Below are 14,157 nucleotides of genomic sequence, written 5' to 3' on the forward strand. Positions count from 1 at the left end.
GATTTGTCTGCCATAAGAAGGTCAGCGACACTGAACTCCAGCGGGTCCTGACGGGGACTCTTCTCTCTCTACCGGACACGGGGTTTATGGGGATTGGGAGCCAAGGATGTGATGTGAACCAAGGAGTTTGTCTTCCTACCCAATATTGTGGGGGATTCTAGTAACACGCTGCCTTCCGCCTGGTACACGGTCAGGTGAGTGGGTGGATGGAACGACGGCTAGCATTTGTTTTTTTCCAGCAACCGTGATATTAGTCTGCCCCTGTCAGCATGGGCATGTAAACCCCCCAAACTTCCAGCCACTGGGATAAACCCTTTAAAACAAAACAAAACAGAGTCCCAGACTTCAGACAAGCATGAGCAGTGATTCTTCCTGGTGGTGGCCATGACACACGGCCACTTGTAACAACTAGAATGCTAAGTATTCTAGCATTCTATCTAAGTATTCTTTTAGGGCTCATGCCAGACCCATCATCTCAGTTCTTCATAGATCTCCTCGGTGGGCCACTGGTGTCCCTGTCGGTCATCTCATAAGATCCATTGTTAATAGTATGAAAAAGTCATTTTCAGTTATTCTAGAGTGGAGATCATTTTTTGCTCCATGGTTCTGTCCTCTTCCATTGGACATCTACTCACGCACCAGTATCTACGACGTTTCATCAAAACAAAACCAGCACCAACACCGACTGGAGTATTTATTGAGCTTCCAGGGTGCGCTGAAGCAAGTACAGAGCTGCCCCTCCTCCGCCCTCTCTCAATGCACATTCCCGCGCGAGCTGACCCCCCAGGGCCGTCCCGGCCCTCTTCCCCCTTGGGCCCGTGCTGAGGACAGAGAGGAGGAGGCGGTAAGGGAGGAAGCTACAGGGTGTGCTCCTCGCTTCCTCTGGGGATCTGTCTGGGGCCGTGTTTTGGCCTGGTCCCCACACCACCCAGTGGCTTCCCCAGAAACCTTCTGGTTCTTCTCAGGCCCTCCATGTGGGGCGCGGCCTCCTCACTGTTCTCCTCAGAGCTGGAGCCGAGGGAGGAAGCCGCAGGCCCTCCGTGCGAGCTGTCCTCACAGGACGGCCTGTGGCCCGGGCACCCTCGTTCGCCCAAGGACTTGAGGCTTTGGTTAAAGAAGGCAGAGGCCATGCACTCGGCCGCCGTCTGGTCACAGGCACAAAGCAGCTTCGCGCACAGGCTCTGCCCCACACCTTTGAGGGCAAGAACAGAGTAGTGGATGAGAGGGTGGGTGGCACGTGGCCCCGTTACCCCCACCCACACCCCCGCCATCTTGTTACCTCGCGGCATCCAGCATACGTGATCTCCCTGCTGGGAATATTGCCACCTTCTGCTTAACTCCTACCTGTTTGTTAATACCCCCCTTGGCATCCGCTCCTCTAGAAAGCTTCCCTGAGACCCCTTAGTAAGGGGAGGACCTTTCCTGTGGACACTCCTCAAATCCCATCTATGGTTCTACCTTCCCAGCACGTTGTGTATTCATGACATTGTGCATCAATCGTCCGTATCTGTTTCTACCTTCTCTAGCTGGACAGAGGACCTTGCTGGCAGAGCCCATGTGTTCGAGCACCTAAGTCAATCCTTGACACCTGTTTGCCGAGTTAGCGCTCGGGAAATATTTGTTGGACGGAACTGTTACTTCTCTGGGCCAGACTTTCCCCCTTTGTCAAATGGAAGTAGTTCTTGTCCAGTCTATTTTAAGATTGCCGGATAAAATAGGGGAGGCCCAGTTAAATGTGAATTTCAGACAAATGTGTTCATATAAGTCATGTCCATTCGGGACGTACTGACACTGAAAATTACTTGTTTATCTGAAATTTAAGTTCGTGTATTTTTGTTTGCTATTTTATTGGGTAGATCTGGCAACCCTACCCGATTTCTTGAATGTTTCAGTTGCATGCTGCGGGGGTGGGGATGGGTATCATCGGTGCGACGAGGAAATGGAGCCAGTTCTAAAGCAGGCTCGAGGTGCGTGAGAGTGACGCTCGCTCACAGGGACACCGTGTCCTGCCGAGGCTCTCAGGGGAGGGAGGAGGGGGCTGCAGGCCCATCTCTCCATCAGCCAGGGCTCTCCCTTTTTATGGGGCTCCTCAGTTCACTTGGGAGAAGATTTCTGCTGCTTTGGAAGAGAAGAAAAATGCCACAAGACCCTCGAGCGCAAGGTCTCGGTCCTTGGTCTCAGGCAATGTGGTTCTCCTCCCACTGACTTCTTGCTGCTCTATGACCCTGGCCTTGGCCACCTTCTCGTAAAGGGGAGACTCGGTGCCTCCTCACGGTCGTTGGGACAGTTAACTGCTAATACATCCGGAGAGCTCCGGCTGGCACGTGTAGGCACGTGCATGGGCTACTTGTGTCATCCCTGGTCTGCCCTTCGCCAGCTCTGGAGGCAGCTGGTGACTTAGCCTCTCGAACTTCAGCGTCCTCGTCACAATAGGGTACTAACTGTGCCTCACAGTCAAGAGTATTCAATCACAGTCTAGACAAAAACGTGGTGGGGAAAGCACCGGTAGGCCTGAGCCGTACGTGATGCCAGCGTGGATGAAGGGAAAGGCTCGCTGTAACAGGCCCGCGGCACTTACACTTGGCTGCGCCGTCCACACACTCCACTGGCGATGGAGGAAGCCTCTCGAACAGGCAGCCCAGCGTTCTCACCTGCTCCAGGCAGCAGTGGTGGGAAAAACAGCACCTAAGACCAAGGATAACCCAGCTGCTCCAGGAGCTCCTTCAAGGCCTGCTTCTCCCATAATCCCTACAGCAGTGAGAGAAGCCAAGGCCTCCTTTCCAGCACACAGAGGGCCATCATGTATGGTTGTTTAAGTTGTGCACTGCACAAAGATGCAACATTTAAGACCATGCCAATCATGCTGTATGCATCTTAGTATTAAAAATGTTCTTTCTTTGTATTTTTATTACTACAACTGTTGACTGCAAAGATGAATGATTTGCATATGTATTACAATAATTTGCCAACAGATGGAAATCATCTTGAGGAAGGGGTGCTGTCTTTCATTTACGCAGAGGTACCAAATGGATTACCCTGCTCCTTCCAACCTTTTACATAATAGAATAATTCACCCCACATCCATAGGGCATCCCCTTTGGCCCCCACCCTTGAAAGAGAGCAGAGCATAAGTGAAGAACAGCATCTAGAAAAGTCTCCCTCATGGAGCAAGACCTCGGTAACCATATGGGAATGAGTGAATCAGTGTCTTGGCTTTTAGACAGACCTGACAGAACCTCACAGTTGCCAGTGTCCTCCGGCCACACGGACATCTGAAGGAATCCTGTGACACCTCCAGCCCCCAGGAGATGCCACTCCCCCGAAATCTTCCCTTTGCCACTCGCCCCATCCTTAAATTGCTCTCACGTGATGTCAGAGACCACGGCCAGAGTAGGGCTCAGTCACGGCTTTTGGTGATGCTTGTGCTCAGCCAAGGTATCTGCTTTGCCTGTTGCCAGCAACCCACCGTGCCTGTCACATTAGCCGATGGCCGGAGGTCCATGTAGGCTACAAATGGCAGCCCCGCTCAGCCATTGTTACAGCTGAGCCACACTGGTGCGTGCACCAGGCCGGGGTGGCTGGGGGTGGGTAGCTAAAATAATTGTTAAAATCCAAAGGCAGTGAGTGAATCAGAAATCACATGTGATCAAAATACCCTTAAAAGTCACCCCAAATTGCCCAGGATGTAAAGTATACATGGTTTTGAAAGGACACCCTTGCAGAAAACCATTTCAATTTGAGAACCTCTTCCTTGGTCAAGGTTATGGCTTTCAAGTTTGGATTCCTTCCCTGTGAATGTCAAGGAAGCCATATTGACTTCCTTGGTCAGTTTGCCCAGTCAGATCTCATGTTTCTGTGCAGTTTGGCCAGTGGCCAGGAGGCCTCTCCTGAAGCACCCCGCCCCCCGTCCTTCCCTGGGACCAACCCTAGGTTTTTACCCCTCATCTAATGCGCCGGAGAGCTATGGCCTCGGGAGCAGTAGCGCCTGCATCGTTCTCTGTCTTGGGGAGCGGGGGGCATGTTGCCGACCTTCCTAACGTAGACACGCTTACGATTCTTACGCACTCTGCTGGAATAGACACTGGTGGCAGGTGGCGTCCCGTAGGAGGTAAGTTTGGAAGGCGGCCCTAGCTTCCTCCCCGGGATGCCCGGCGGAGCTCAGATGACGGGGTGAGGGCAGAGGGCCCATGGAGGTGAGTGATAGGGCGAGTGCAGGTGACATGCCCGTGTGCCTGCCGTCTCTGTTTCCAGGACCGTCTGTCACTGTCCATCTTCCTTCGGCAGCCCCACCGTCCCGAGGGGCCTATGCCTTTGGAGCGCAGAGCTCCCTGCAGGCCGTGGGCCGGGGTTGGGGGGGGCCCTCACGTGCAGCCTGTACTCCATACCTACTCTGCCCTCGGAATGTTCCCGCAAGTCCTGTCTAGGTTGGCATCCCTCCCCCCCCGCACCGTTTCCTCTGTTTCCTCCACCACATTTATTACATCGGTGGGTCTTTTGGTTGCATTGCCCATCTCGTGCCCAGTGCAGTAATATTTGCCAAAACAGCAGTGTGTTTCGATCCACTTCGTTCTGGTGTAACTATCTGCATGTCCCCACCACACCTAGCATAGTGCCTGGCGCGGAGCGAAAGCTCAAGACGTGGGCTGAGTGCATGTGTGAATGAACGGATGCATCCATCAACACATGAGGTCACTGAAAATTCTTGCAGGAGTGGCGGCTATAAAATTTACCGGTGACCCTTGAAAGTTGTTGAGAAGCTGAATCTCACTGTGGCCGCCTTCAGGTCAAACAGCAGGGCGGTACCTGGCGGCTAAAGAACTCTAGACTCCCCACCTTGACAGGTCCCAGACCTGTGCGGTTCTGCCCCTTCATAGCTGAATGACCTTAGTCATGGCCGAGCCTCAGCTGCTCATCAGGAAAATGGGCCCGTGATGGCGGCGAGCCGCCGTGAGGGAGCTGGCGCTTCTCTGTGAGGCCGTGGCCAGCGGAGAGGAGGGCTGTCCCCTCTCGCCGACCGCCGGGCTGCTGCCCTTGCCCGTCCCTACCTGTCCAGGGCGTCCCTCGGCTCGCCTCGTCCTTCCTGCCCACAGTAGCAGCCGTAAGATTCAAATTCCTCCGGGCATCGGGACGTGAGACAAAAGAGCATCTCTCCGAGCTGAGGCGTCACCCGCGTGATGCCCCTGCCTCCCAGGTGCAGGAAGGTGAACCTGTCACAGGCTGATGAGACACAGCACTGTCAGGAGAGCAGAACAGCGGGGCGGCGTTCACACAGGCGGGCGGTGACTCACAAGGGTACCGAGCGTCCAGGGAAACTGTCCTCGCCTCCCCTTGCCCTTCTCCTGGCAAACCGCCACTGCCCTGTCCCCGTCACTGTCCGGCGTGAGCTGCGTTTCCGAGAGCAAGCCTTTCCCTCGAGGCTTCTGCGGCCCTCACCCAGCCTCCTGATTAAATCCCACCGAGGGTCGGGGGGCTGGGCAGGACCGAAGGGGTTTTCTGGCCACTCCTGAGTACCGAGCGGAGGGACCGTGTCCCCCTGAGGCCCCGGCAGGGGCCCAGCGTCCTCGGGGCGTCCTGGCCGGCCTCCCGGGCCTCCTGAGTCCTCCAAGTTGGCACATTCTGCCAGGACTCGCTTTTCAGACTTTCTCTCTCTGCCTCGGCCTCTGCCCTCCTGCACCGCTCCCCCCCACCTCATTCCCCACCTCCTCTGCCTGCAACTCGGGCCAAGTCAGGCTGCAGTCCACCGTGCCGCCCCCGCGATCGCATGCTCGTGGCGGGGGGGGGGGGGGGCACCGAGGAGCCAGGGGCTTGCGAAGGGNCCCTCCTCTGTGGCTGTACCTCCTTGTGGGTGCAGGGCCCTGGGTGGGGGCCTGGGAGGAGGGGAGAGAACGGGAGGGTTGGGAACTCCCCGAGGTTTCCTTCTTTCCAACAATCGCGGCGTGGATGGTGCCACGCTCTTCCCTTGGGGGCCAGCAGGAGGGGTGGGGGCGCGACACCAGCGGCCCCTTTCCCGGCTCAGCAGCTGAGTGGCCACAAGGCAGGTCAGGTCTCCTCTGAGTCTCATGAGCTCACCTGGCAAGGAGTGGCCCCTTCTCGTAGCACCGACCTGAGGTCGCAGTGTGATATCTGACCCCAAGGGCTTTGTTCCCGACCCGTCCGGAAGACCTCAAGGCCGAGAGTGAACAGATGCCTCTCGGCCTGCTCCTACTCACCTTTGCCACTTAGCTCCCCTGGGCGACTTTTGACGGATGACACAGTGAAGCCCAGAGACTTCAAGCCAGCGGGGACGATGGTCACACTTTGTCCCGAGGCGCCCATCTCTGCAGATCCTGAAAATGAGTGGCATTAATGGCTCATATTCAAAAAGTGGCTCAAGAAGAGATTTGCAGGTGGACACACGATCAAGGCCAAGTGCAGACAGATATTTCAGAAGAACAAAGTGTCAGGCTTGTGTCCTTGATCTGGGTTTGCAGACGTCAGGGTGGAGTCTCGGGGGATCCACGAATGTTACGTGAGGATTTCCCAGTGCCCCGTGATAACCTCGAGGTGGCCAGGAGCCCATATCTAGGTGCAGGACCTCTCGCGAGGTCTGTCACAGCCTGCCTGGCCTGTGTGTGTCGTGTCGACCACCTCGCACCTGCCGTGGTGTTCACAGGTGAAGGGGTGGGGCGCCCGGGTGGCTCAGTTGGTTAAGCATCCGACTTCAGTTCAGGTCACGATCTCACAGTTTGTGGGTTCAAGTCCCGCATCAGGCTCTGTGCTGACAGCTCGGAGCCTGGAGCTGCTTCAGATCCTGTGTCTCCCCCTCTCTCTCTGCCCCTCCCCTGCTCGTGCTCTGCCTCTCTGTCTCTCAAAACTAAATAAATGTTAAAAAAAAAAATCAAACAGCAACAACAACAAGTGAAGAGGTAACAAGAATGGCGAACCCTGAAGCCAATTCCTGGTACCCAGTAGTGTCGGCGAGCAGGACCCCGCCTCAGACCCCGCAGCCTCTCGCCACACCCGGGATGAAGTGCCAGGTCCTCGCTGTGGCTGCGAGGCGGCCGGGATCTCTCTGCCCCTGCCCCCCCTGCACACAGATCCCCTGGGCGCCGTCCGGATCTCCCTTTGCTCTGTGTCTGCCCCGTCTGTTCGCTTGGCCAGAGGTAGCGGTGTCTCCAGCCCAGCCTGGTCCAGACCGAGGGAGCCTCGTAGGCTGTGCCCCCGGCCATCTGTGGACCCAGAGTGCTGGGTGAGGCCGGGGCATCTCAGGGGGCCCCTGACTTGGTCACTCCCCAAACCCGCCATGTTGGTTTGCTTCATACATCTGGGCTTCTGTGTCCTTGCTCAGCGCTCCGCTCCCTGGGGGGTGGGGGCAGGGCTACAGTAGCCCCATCGTATCCTCTGTCTCACATCAGGGCCCCCTCTCCAATCCCACAAACAGAAACCCACAGCAGGGTTCTTTCCATCATGTTCCAGACTGCTGGGAGCTGACAGACTCTCTCCTTGACCAGACTTCAGCCAGGCTGCTCTGGACCCTCTTCTCGACCCAGCCTCAACCTTGACCTATGAGAACTGCAAACGCACCGCACAAACTCTTTCACCCATGCCCTGCCCCCACACTAAGGAGACTTACACCCACCCCAGCCCAGTGTCCCCAGGATGATCCAGCCTCCCACTTGCCCTTGACTTCCTGCCCGAGAAAGCTCAAGGCCACCAAAGGAACTTCAGCTTGAGACCCTCACTGACCCGACACCTGCTCTGCATGAATTTCCAGAAAACAGCCCCCTACCCCCGGTCTGGAATTTTCACTTCCCTGAGTCTGCTGGGGCTCCCGATCGTTATCCGCCCTCCCATTCAACCTCTAAAAGTCCCTGCCGCGTCCGCACAGATCCTAGCCGAGCTCAGTGCCCCTGATGTCTCCCTCCCCCACTGCAGAAACCTGAATAAAATTTGTCTTGCCACTTTGTTTTGAAGTTTACTCATCCATTTTGGGAGGGGGTGGGAGAGGAGCAGAGAGAGTAGGGGAGAGAGAATCCCAAGTAGGCTCCATGCTCAGTGCCGAGCTCAACACGGGGCTCGATCCCACAAACCCCGAGCTCATGACCTGAGCCAAAATCAAGAGCCAGACGCTCAACCAACTGAGCCACCCCGGCGCCCCTGTCTTGCCACGTGTAACAAATGTGCGGCCCTGTTTCTTTTTGACAAACTCAAGATAGTGGAAAGAACACAGTTTTAGAGGTAAGGAAATCTGACTTTGGATTTTAGCTCAGCCACAGACTAGCTGTGTGACCTCAGGCAAATCACTAGCCCCTCTTAATCTTGTTTTTAACATTTTTTAAAATGTTTATTCATTTTTGACAGAGAAATAGCGCTAGTGGGGGAGGGGCAGAGAGGGAGACACTCCTTTCAATTTTCATCGGAGGGAGAAGGAGGAAAAATGAGCTACCATGGGGTTTCTTGTTGTTGTTGTTTTCTATTAAAACGGTAGAGGTTTTTGTTTGCTTGCTTTTAAATAACAGTACACAGTGTCAGTCGTGGGATCCGCAGAGGGTCAGTTTCTCTTCAGGGCAATTTGGCAACATATGGCGAGCCCTACTCACGCCATCAGTAATTCCACTTCCAGCACTTGTGGGGACAAATGACTCAGAAGTGCTGGGTTTAAAGCGTAGACCTATTGTTTACAGTAACAATGTTAGAAATAATTGCCTAAATACAGTTATGGCATCCTGTACCAGAAACTGTGGTCCAGCCACTAAAAATCATGTTATAGGAAAATATTTCATGTCAGAGGAGAATCATCTCATGTGTTAAGTGCTAACAGCTCAGACTCCAAAGCCGTGTCACCACGGGATCTCAAGTTCATGTTAATTACATCATAGATCTGCTGGGCGGTGGGGAGACAGTAGAGGGAGACACCTTCAGCTCTTGAAAGTGGCTGTCCTTATAATGTGGGATGACACGTGATTTAAAAAGAAAAAAATACACGGTCTTCTATATTTTTCTAAATGCATCTCTTTATCAGGTAGGCTTCCCTTTCTTTCCACCTTTTCTTCCCTTTCTTCCTAAATGGATCTACCTTTTCACTTCATATGTCTGCTCTTGGGAGGGGGTGTAGAAGGGAACTGGTTTCAGTGATTCCTCCATGTTCTAGAACACACCGGATCTCATAAACACACAAAGGGACGACTGTTATACGCAGGCAGGGGGGCCCGAGTGTGCTTACCCGGAGGGGGTGTTGTCCGAGTGGCTTCCGTGCCTTGCTGGTCTTGGCCTGCATCTGCCCATAAAAAAAAGAGAGAGAGGGTGAGTGGTGACCCCAGCCTGTCCTACCTTGGTTTCTGGAAGCTACTGCCATCCTACAGGCACAGGAGGCAATGAGGTCATTGCTCCGCCCCTGGTTACCTCCCAGGAGCTGGTGGCGATGGCTGCGCCACTGTTAAGCCAAAGAGACTGCCCTCCCCAGACATGGGCTTGCTGGCAAAGGCAGCTGCGACCTTCAGGTCTTGAGGCAGGTGCATCTTTGAAATACTTTAGGAAAGCAGACTTCTCCAGAGTTTCAACAAACAAACACCTTTTTTTTTTAAAAGACTTTGCTACCTTTTTTTTATGTTTTATTTTTATTTTTGAGACAGAAAGAGGCAGAGCTTGAGCAGGGGAGAGGCAGAGAGAGAGAGAGAGAGAGAGAGAGGGACACACAGAATCTGAAGCAAGCTCCAGGCTCTGAACTGTCAACACATAGCCCAATTCAGGGCTCGAACTCACAGACCTCGAGGTCATGACCTGAGCTGAAGTCAGACGTTTAACCGACTGAGCCACGCAGGCGCCCCACAAAAAAACTTTTTTTGATCATGTATTTTTGAACAAAGGAGGGGACAGCAGAATGGTGGGTTCTAGCTGCCTGCTATGTGGCTCCCAGAAGACTGCCGGGCCCCATTTCCCTGTGAAATGAGACTGTTGTTGTTTAACTGTTATTAGGCTCCTACTATCCTATAGACTGGATGTTTGTGCTTCCCCCAAACTCAAATGTTGAATCCTAATCCTCAGCGGGATGACCTGGGGAACTTTGAGAGGTGACTAGGTCAGGAGGAGGGGGCCCTCACGAATGGGATCAGGGCCCTTATGAAAGACACCCCACAGACCTCCCTGGTTCCTTCCACCGTGTGGGAACACAGCAAGAAGTTGGCTATCTATGTATTTATTTTCTTCTTCCTTTTTTTTTAATGTTTATATATTTTTGAGAGAGACAGAGTGCGAGTGGGGGAGGGGCAGAGAGAGAGAGAGAGAGAAGGAGACACAGAATCCGAAGCAGGCTCCAGGCTCTGAGATGTCAGCACAGAGCCTGATGTGGGGCTCGAACTCACGAACTGCAAGATCATGACCTGAGCCGAAGTTGGGCGCTCACCCGCCTGAGCCACCCAGGCACCCCTAAGTTGGCTGTCTATGAACCAGGAAGCAGGCCTCACTGAACTTGACCATGCTGGTGTCTTTAGCTTGGACTTCCAGCTTCTAGAACCAGGAGAGATAAATTTTGTTGTTTCCAAGCTACTCAATCTGTGATATTTTGTTGTAGCAGCAAGAATAGACTAAGACCTACTTACTATAAGCCAGATACAGTAGCAAGTGCTTTGCTTGTACTAAACAGCAGCCCCACAAATTAGCACTATGCTCACCCTTGTTCAGAGATGAGAAAGGGGATGCACAGAAAAGACAGGTCACTTACGGTAGGTGGTAGAGCTAGGAAGTCGCAGAATCCGGGCCCACCGGCTAAAGCTGGCCATCCTAACCACTGAGCTAGGCTGCTATTGCACTTCTGGCTGTACCACAAAGAGCTAGTGGGGGTAAACCCCCAGCACCATCGAGGAAGGAAGGAACTACCTCAAATTCGATGTGTCGAAGGTCAAGATTATGATGGTGTTATGTAGAAATCGGGCTTACACGTTTACTGATGTGGACACATTAAAGTGCTCCAGCAAAGGAGAGAAGCTCAGGAAGATGGTTCTCTTCAAAGTAAAATTCACAGGTTCAGAACGAACGGAACTCTATGCTGTACTACCCCAGGCAAACGACTGCGTCTCAGAGCACCTCCTTTATCCATCTTGTGGGGCCTCCTAGGACCGAGGGGTTGAACCCAGAGGGTGTGTGCAGGGGCTTAAGAACATGCCACCATATCCACGGTGTCCCCACCTGTTAATCAGGGAATCTGTTTCTCTATTCATTCTTAGTAATTAGTAAATGGTTATTATGAATGATGTATGCTTATTAATAAAGAATCCATGGGGCGCCTGGGTGGCTTAGTCGGTTAAGCGTCCGACTTTCGCTNACCACAAGCAATGTAAATGGTTAAGTTATTTCTTCCGAGGACATATTGGCCTAGACATTTTTAGGGATGAGGATGTTTTCCATGAGTCACCACGACATAAGGGACACAAAAGTCTTACAGTCTGAGATCAGGTTAGAGACCAGTCCAGCGAGTCTCGTGCTGAACCACCTGTAACTTTTAACTCCCAGAGCCTCAGTTTTTCACATCATCTGAAAAATGGGTGTACTAATGTTTCTTCCGAGGCCTGACAAAGAGCGGTCATCAGAACTGAGCATGTGCATTTAGATGGCATGTCACCCCCGATCCCGTGCTCTCCTCCTGTGGAGTCTTCTCCGCTTACTTGTCCTGGAGGGTGTGGTCAGCGGGTCAGCTCTGGCCTCAGGAGCCACTGTGGAAGGAAATCACTCAACTTCAATTACCTGCGCGGTTCAGCACGTAAGCCAGGCCAGGTCACCTGCAAACAAAACAGCTTTGGGGGCCGAGGGACTGGGGGGCTGAGGAGGGGAAGCCCATGGCGGTCTCATCAGGAACATGGACACACTGGCCTCGATTAAGTGGACAGGGGCCAGATTAGCACGGGGCCTGTGTGCAGGCAAAGAGACCAGCAAATGGCCTCCTGGGAGAAAAAGCCACGAGGTCCCCTTGCTGGAACAGGTCCCTGGCAGAGGGCAGCGGGAGAGGGGGTGCAGTGTACCCGTAAGGACAGAATGCCATGCAGCGTTCGAACCCCGCCTGCCACCCAGCTCCGTGTCTTGGACAATTTCTCTCTCCAACGCAATTTACCGTCTCCATGTGGGGGGGTTTAGTGATGATTTCACAGAGTTGAAATCTTGATGAGCATTAAATGAGATTTTATATTTCAAGCAAGTTGTCCAGGGTCCTGCATGTGCCTTGAGAGTGCACTGCTGTTTGTTACAGCCACACCAGACCTCTGAGGAAGGTGCGGGTCCAGAATCTTCCCATGCTCCCTCTCATTTAATCCCCTGCCACCCTGAAGGGCAGGTGTAGCCATCCCTTTCCAGGGGCTGGTAAACCCTGGCTCGGCCCTCGGCCTGTTTTTGTAACTAATGTTTGAGTGGAACACAGTCATGTCCATCTAGCTACCGGTGTTATGGATCCAGTCCACGGCCACCTTCCTGCTGCAGTGGCAGAGTTGGGTCACTGAACAGAGACCATGCGGCCCACAAAGCGTAAAATGTTTACTACCTGACCCTGAAAAAAAAATGGCCAATCGCTGCTTTCTGAAATGAAATTGAAGATGAGAGACTTCGAACCATGCTTTCAGAGTCCTACAGCTGAAAAATGGGAGAGCCGGGATTCCATCCCAAAGCTGCCCGACTCCAAAACGTGATTGTTGCGTTACATGACGGTGAGAACAATCAAGGGCCTTATCTTTTTCCCTTGTGATTGCTGCTCGTTCCTGCATTCAGGCTGCCTCCTTTTCTGGGGGGCATTTGTGGGCACCGCTAGGTCATGGGTGTGAGTGCGTGTGTGTCAGGGGACACACGTGTGAGCGCACGAACTCTTTCTCCAGTTAGACTCGAGGTTCCTTACGAAGCTTATTTTCTCGGCACCGTGCCCGGCATGATGATGGCTCAGGCTGCAGCAAGTGGAAAATGCGCCATCTTAGGGTTGGTTAGTCTGTCTCGTGGGACGTGAAGCCCAAATCATATCTTGAGTTTCTGATGGAAGTGGCCACTGTCCATCATGCGGGGAATGATTGCCCTGTGGGCAGGGCTCATGGTGAAGCTTTGGCTTCGTATAGGTGCCATGTCCTCTTTTTTCTAAGCCTGGAGTCTGAGGCACGGACTGTCCGAGAGCTGTTGGGTATGAGATGCCCTTGGCCATGGAGGATGGCCAGGGATGGGCTGCACAGTGAGCTTCTGGGAAGGCAGTTGTGCAGAGTAATCTCCCTGAGGCAAAGAATTGCCAAATTTGGCAAATAAAAATACAGGCTGCCCAGTTAAATTCAGATCTCACATGAACAACAGATTGCTTTTTAGTATAAGTATATCCCATGCAAATCCTGGGACATAGTTATACTAAAATAGTATTTGTCGGTTCATCCGAAATTCAACCTCAGATGACGGATGGTCAATATCGCTGCCTCTGACAGTTCTACCGGGGTGGGAAGAGGGGAGTGGGAGAAAGCAGAGCAAGTAGAGAAGAGATGTGGGGGGTCAGAAGAAACTGAGAGTGGCTCTGGAATGTTCTTGAGCAGTTTCGATGCAAACCCGGGCAGGGGGCATTTTAGGGGAGGTAATCCCAGCAGGTAGGCAGATGGCACAATCAAAGCTTGGGTATTTGGGCTACACACCGGCCCCCTCGTGCTTACCTTCTCCCGAAAGGGCCGTTGAACTGGTGTCTGCAGGGTCCACAGGAACCACTGAAACAGAAAGCCCCCAAAGCAATGACTGATGGAACACTGTCTAGACCAAGGGCCACGGATCTCAAAGGACAGGCGGGGACTGCTGGACCAAGACAGGAGAGGGCTGTGGGGGCTGTTGCCAGACAAGGGCTTTTGTTCTGTGTTAGGCTTTCCCAGCCTCCCCTACAGCTGCTGGGACATGGGATGCTCCCAAGGCCCCAGCGCAGGAGGGACTCCAGCCAGTGGTGGGTTCTGGGCGGGAAGGGGATGCTAGCAGACCCAGGCTGCGGCAGTGAAAGCCTGCAGACACTGAAGGTTTGTGAAATATGATATTCCCCACTTAGGCCTCTGTTCAAAAGGGACGCAGATGGCACAGAATAAAGAGAAGTAGGCTCAGAAGATATATCAAAATAGAACACACACACCCATACCCATACTCACACACGCCTACACCAGCGCACACCTGCATATATGCACACTCATACACGCG

The 14,157-nt window shown here is 53.3% G+C and overlaps 1 protein-coding gene across 1 annotated transcript in view; it reads right to left on the reverse strand.

Moving 5' to 3' along the window:
• Positions 1–817: 817 nt before the first annotated feature.
• The window catches only part of OC90 (otoconin 90), a 28,434-nt gene continuing 15,094 nt past the window's right edge, over positions 818–14,157 (reverse strand). Inside the window, exons 8-13 of the mRNA XM_077750032.1 lie at positions 13,635–13,685; positions 9,203–9,256; positions 6,210–6,326; positions 5,046–5,217; positions 2,579–2,685; positions 818–1,192 (exon numbers count right to left, since the gene is read on the reverse strand). Coding sequence (XP_077606158.1) covers positions 858–1,192; positions 2,579–2,685; positions 5,046–5,217; positions 6,210–6,326; positions 9,203–9,256; positions 13,635–13,685 — 836 coding nt within the window. The 3' untranslated portion in view covers positions 818–857. The remainder of the gene's footprint in view (positions 1,193–2,578; positions 2,686–5,045; positions 5,218–6,209; positions 6,327–9,202; positions 9,257–13,634; positions 13,686–14,157) is intronic.

Source organism: Crocuta crocuta, unplaced genomic scaffold (assembly GCF_008692635.1).
Source record: "Crocuta crocuta isolate KB4526 unplaced genomic scaffold, BGI_CrCroc_1.0 scaffold119, whole genome shotgun sequence".
In the NCBI taxonomy this organism is placed as follows: domain Eukaryota; kingdom Metazoa; phylum Chordata; class Mammalia; order Carnivora; family Hyaenidae; genus Crocuta; species Crocuta crocuta.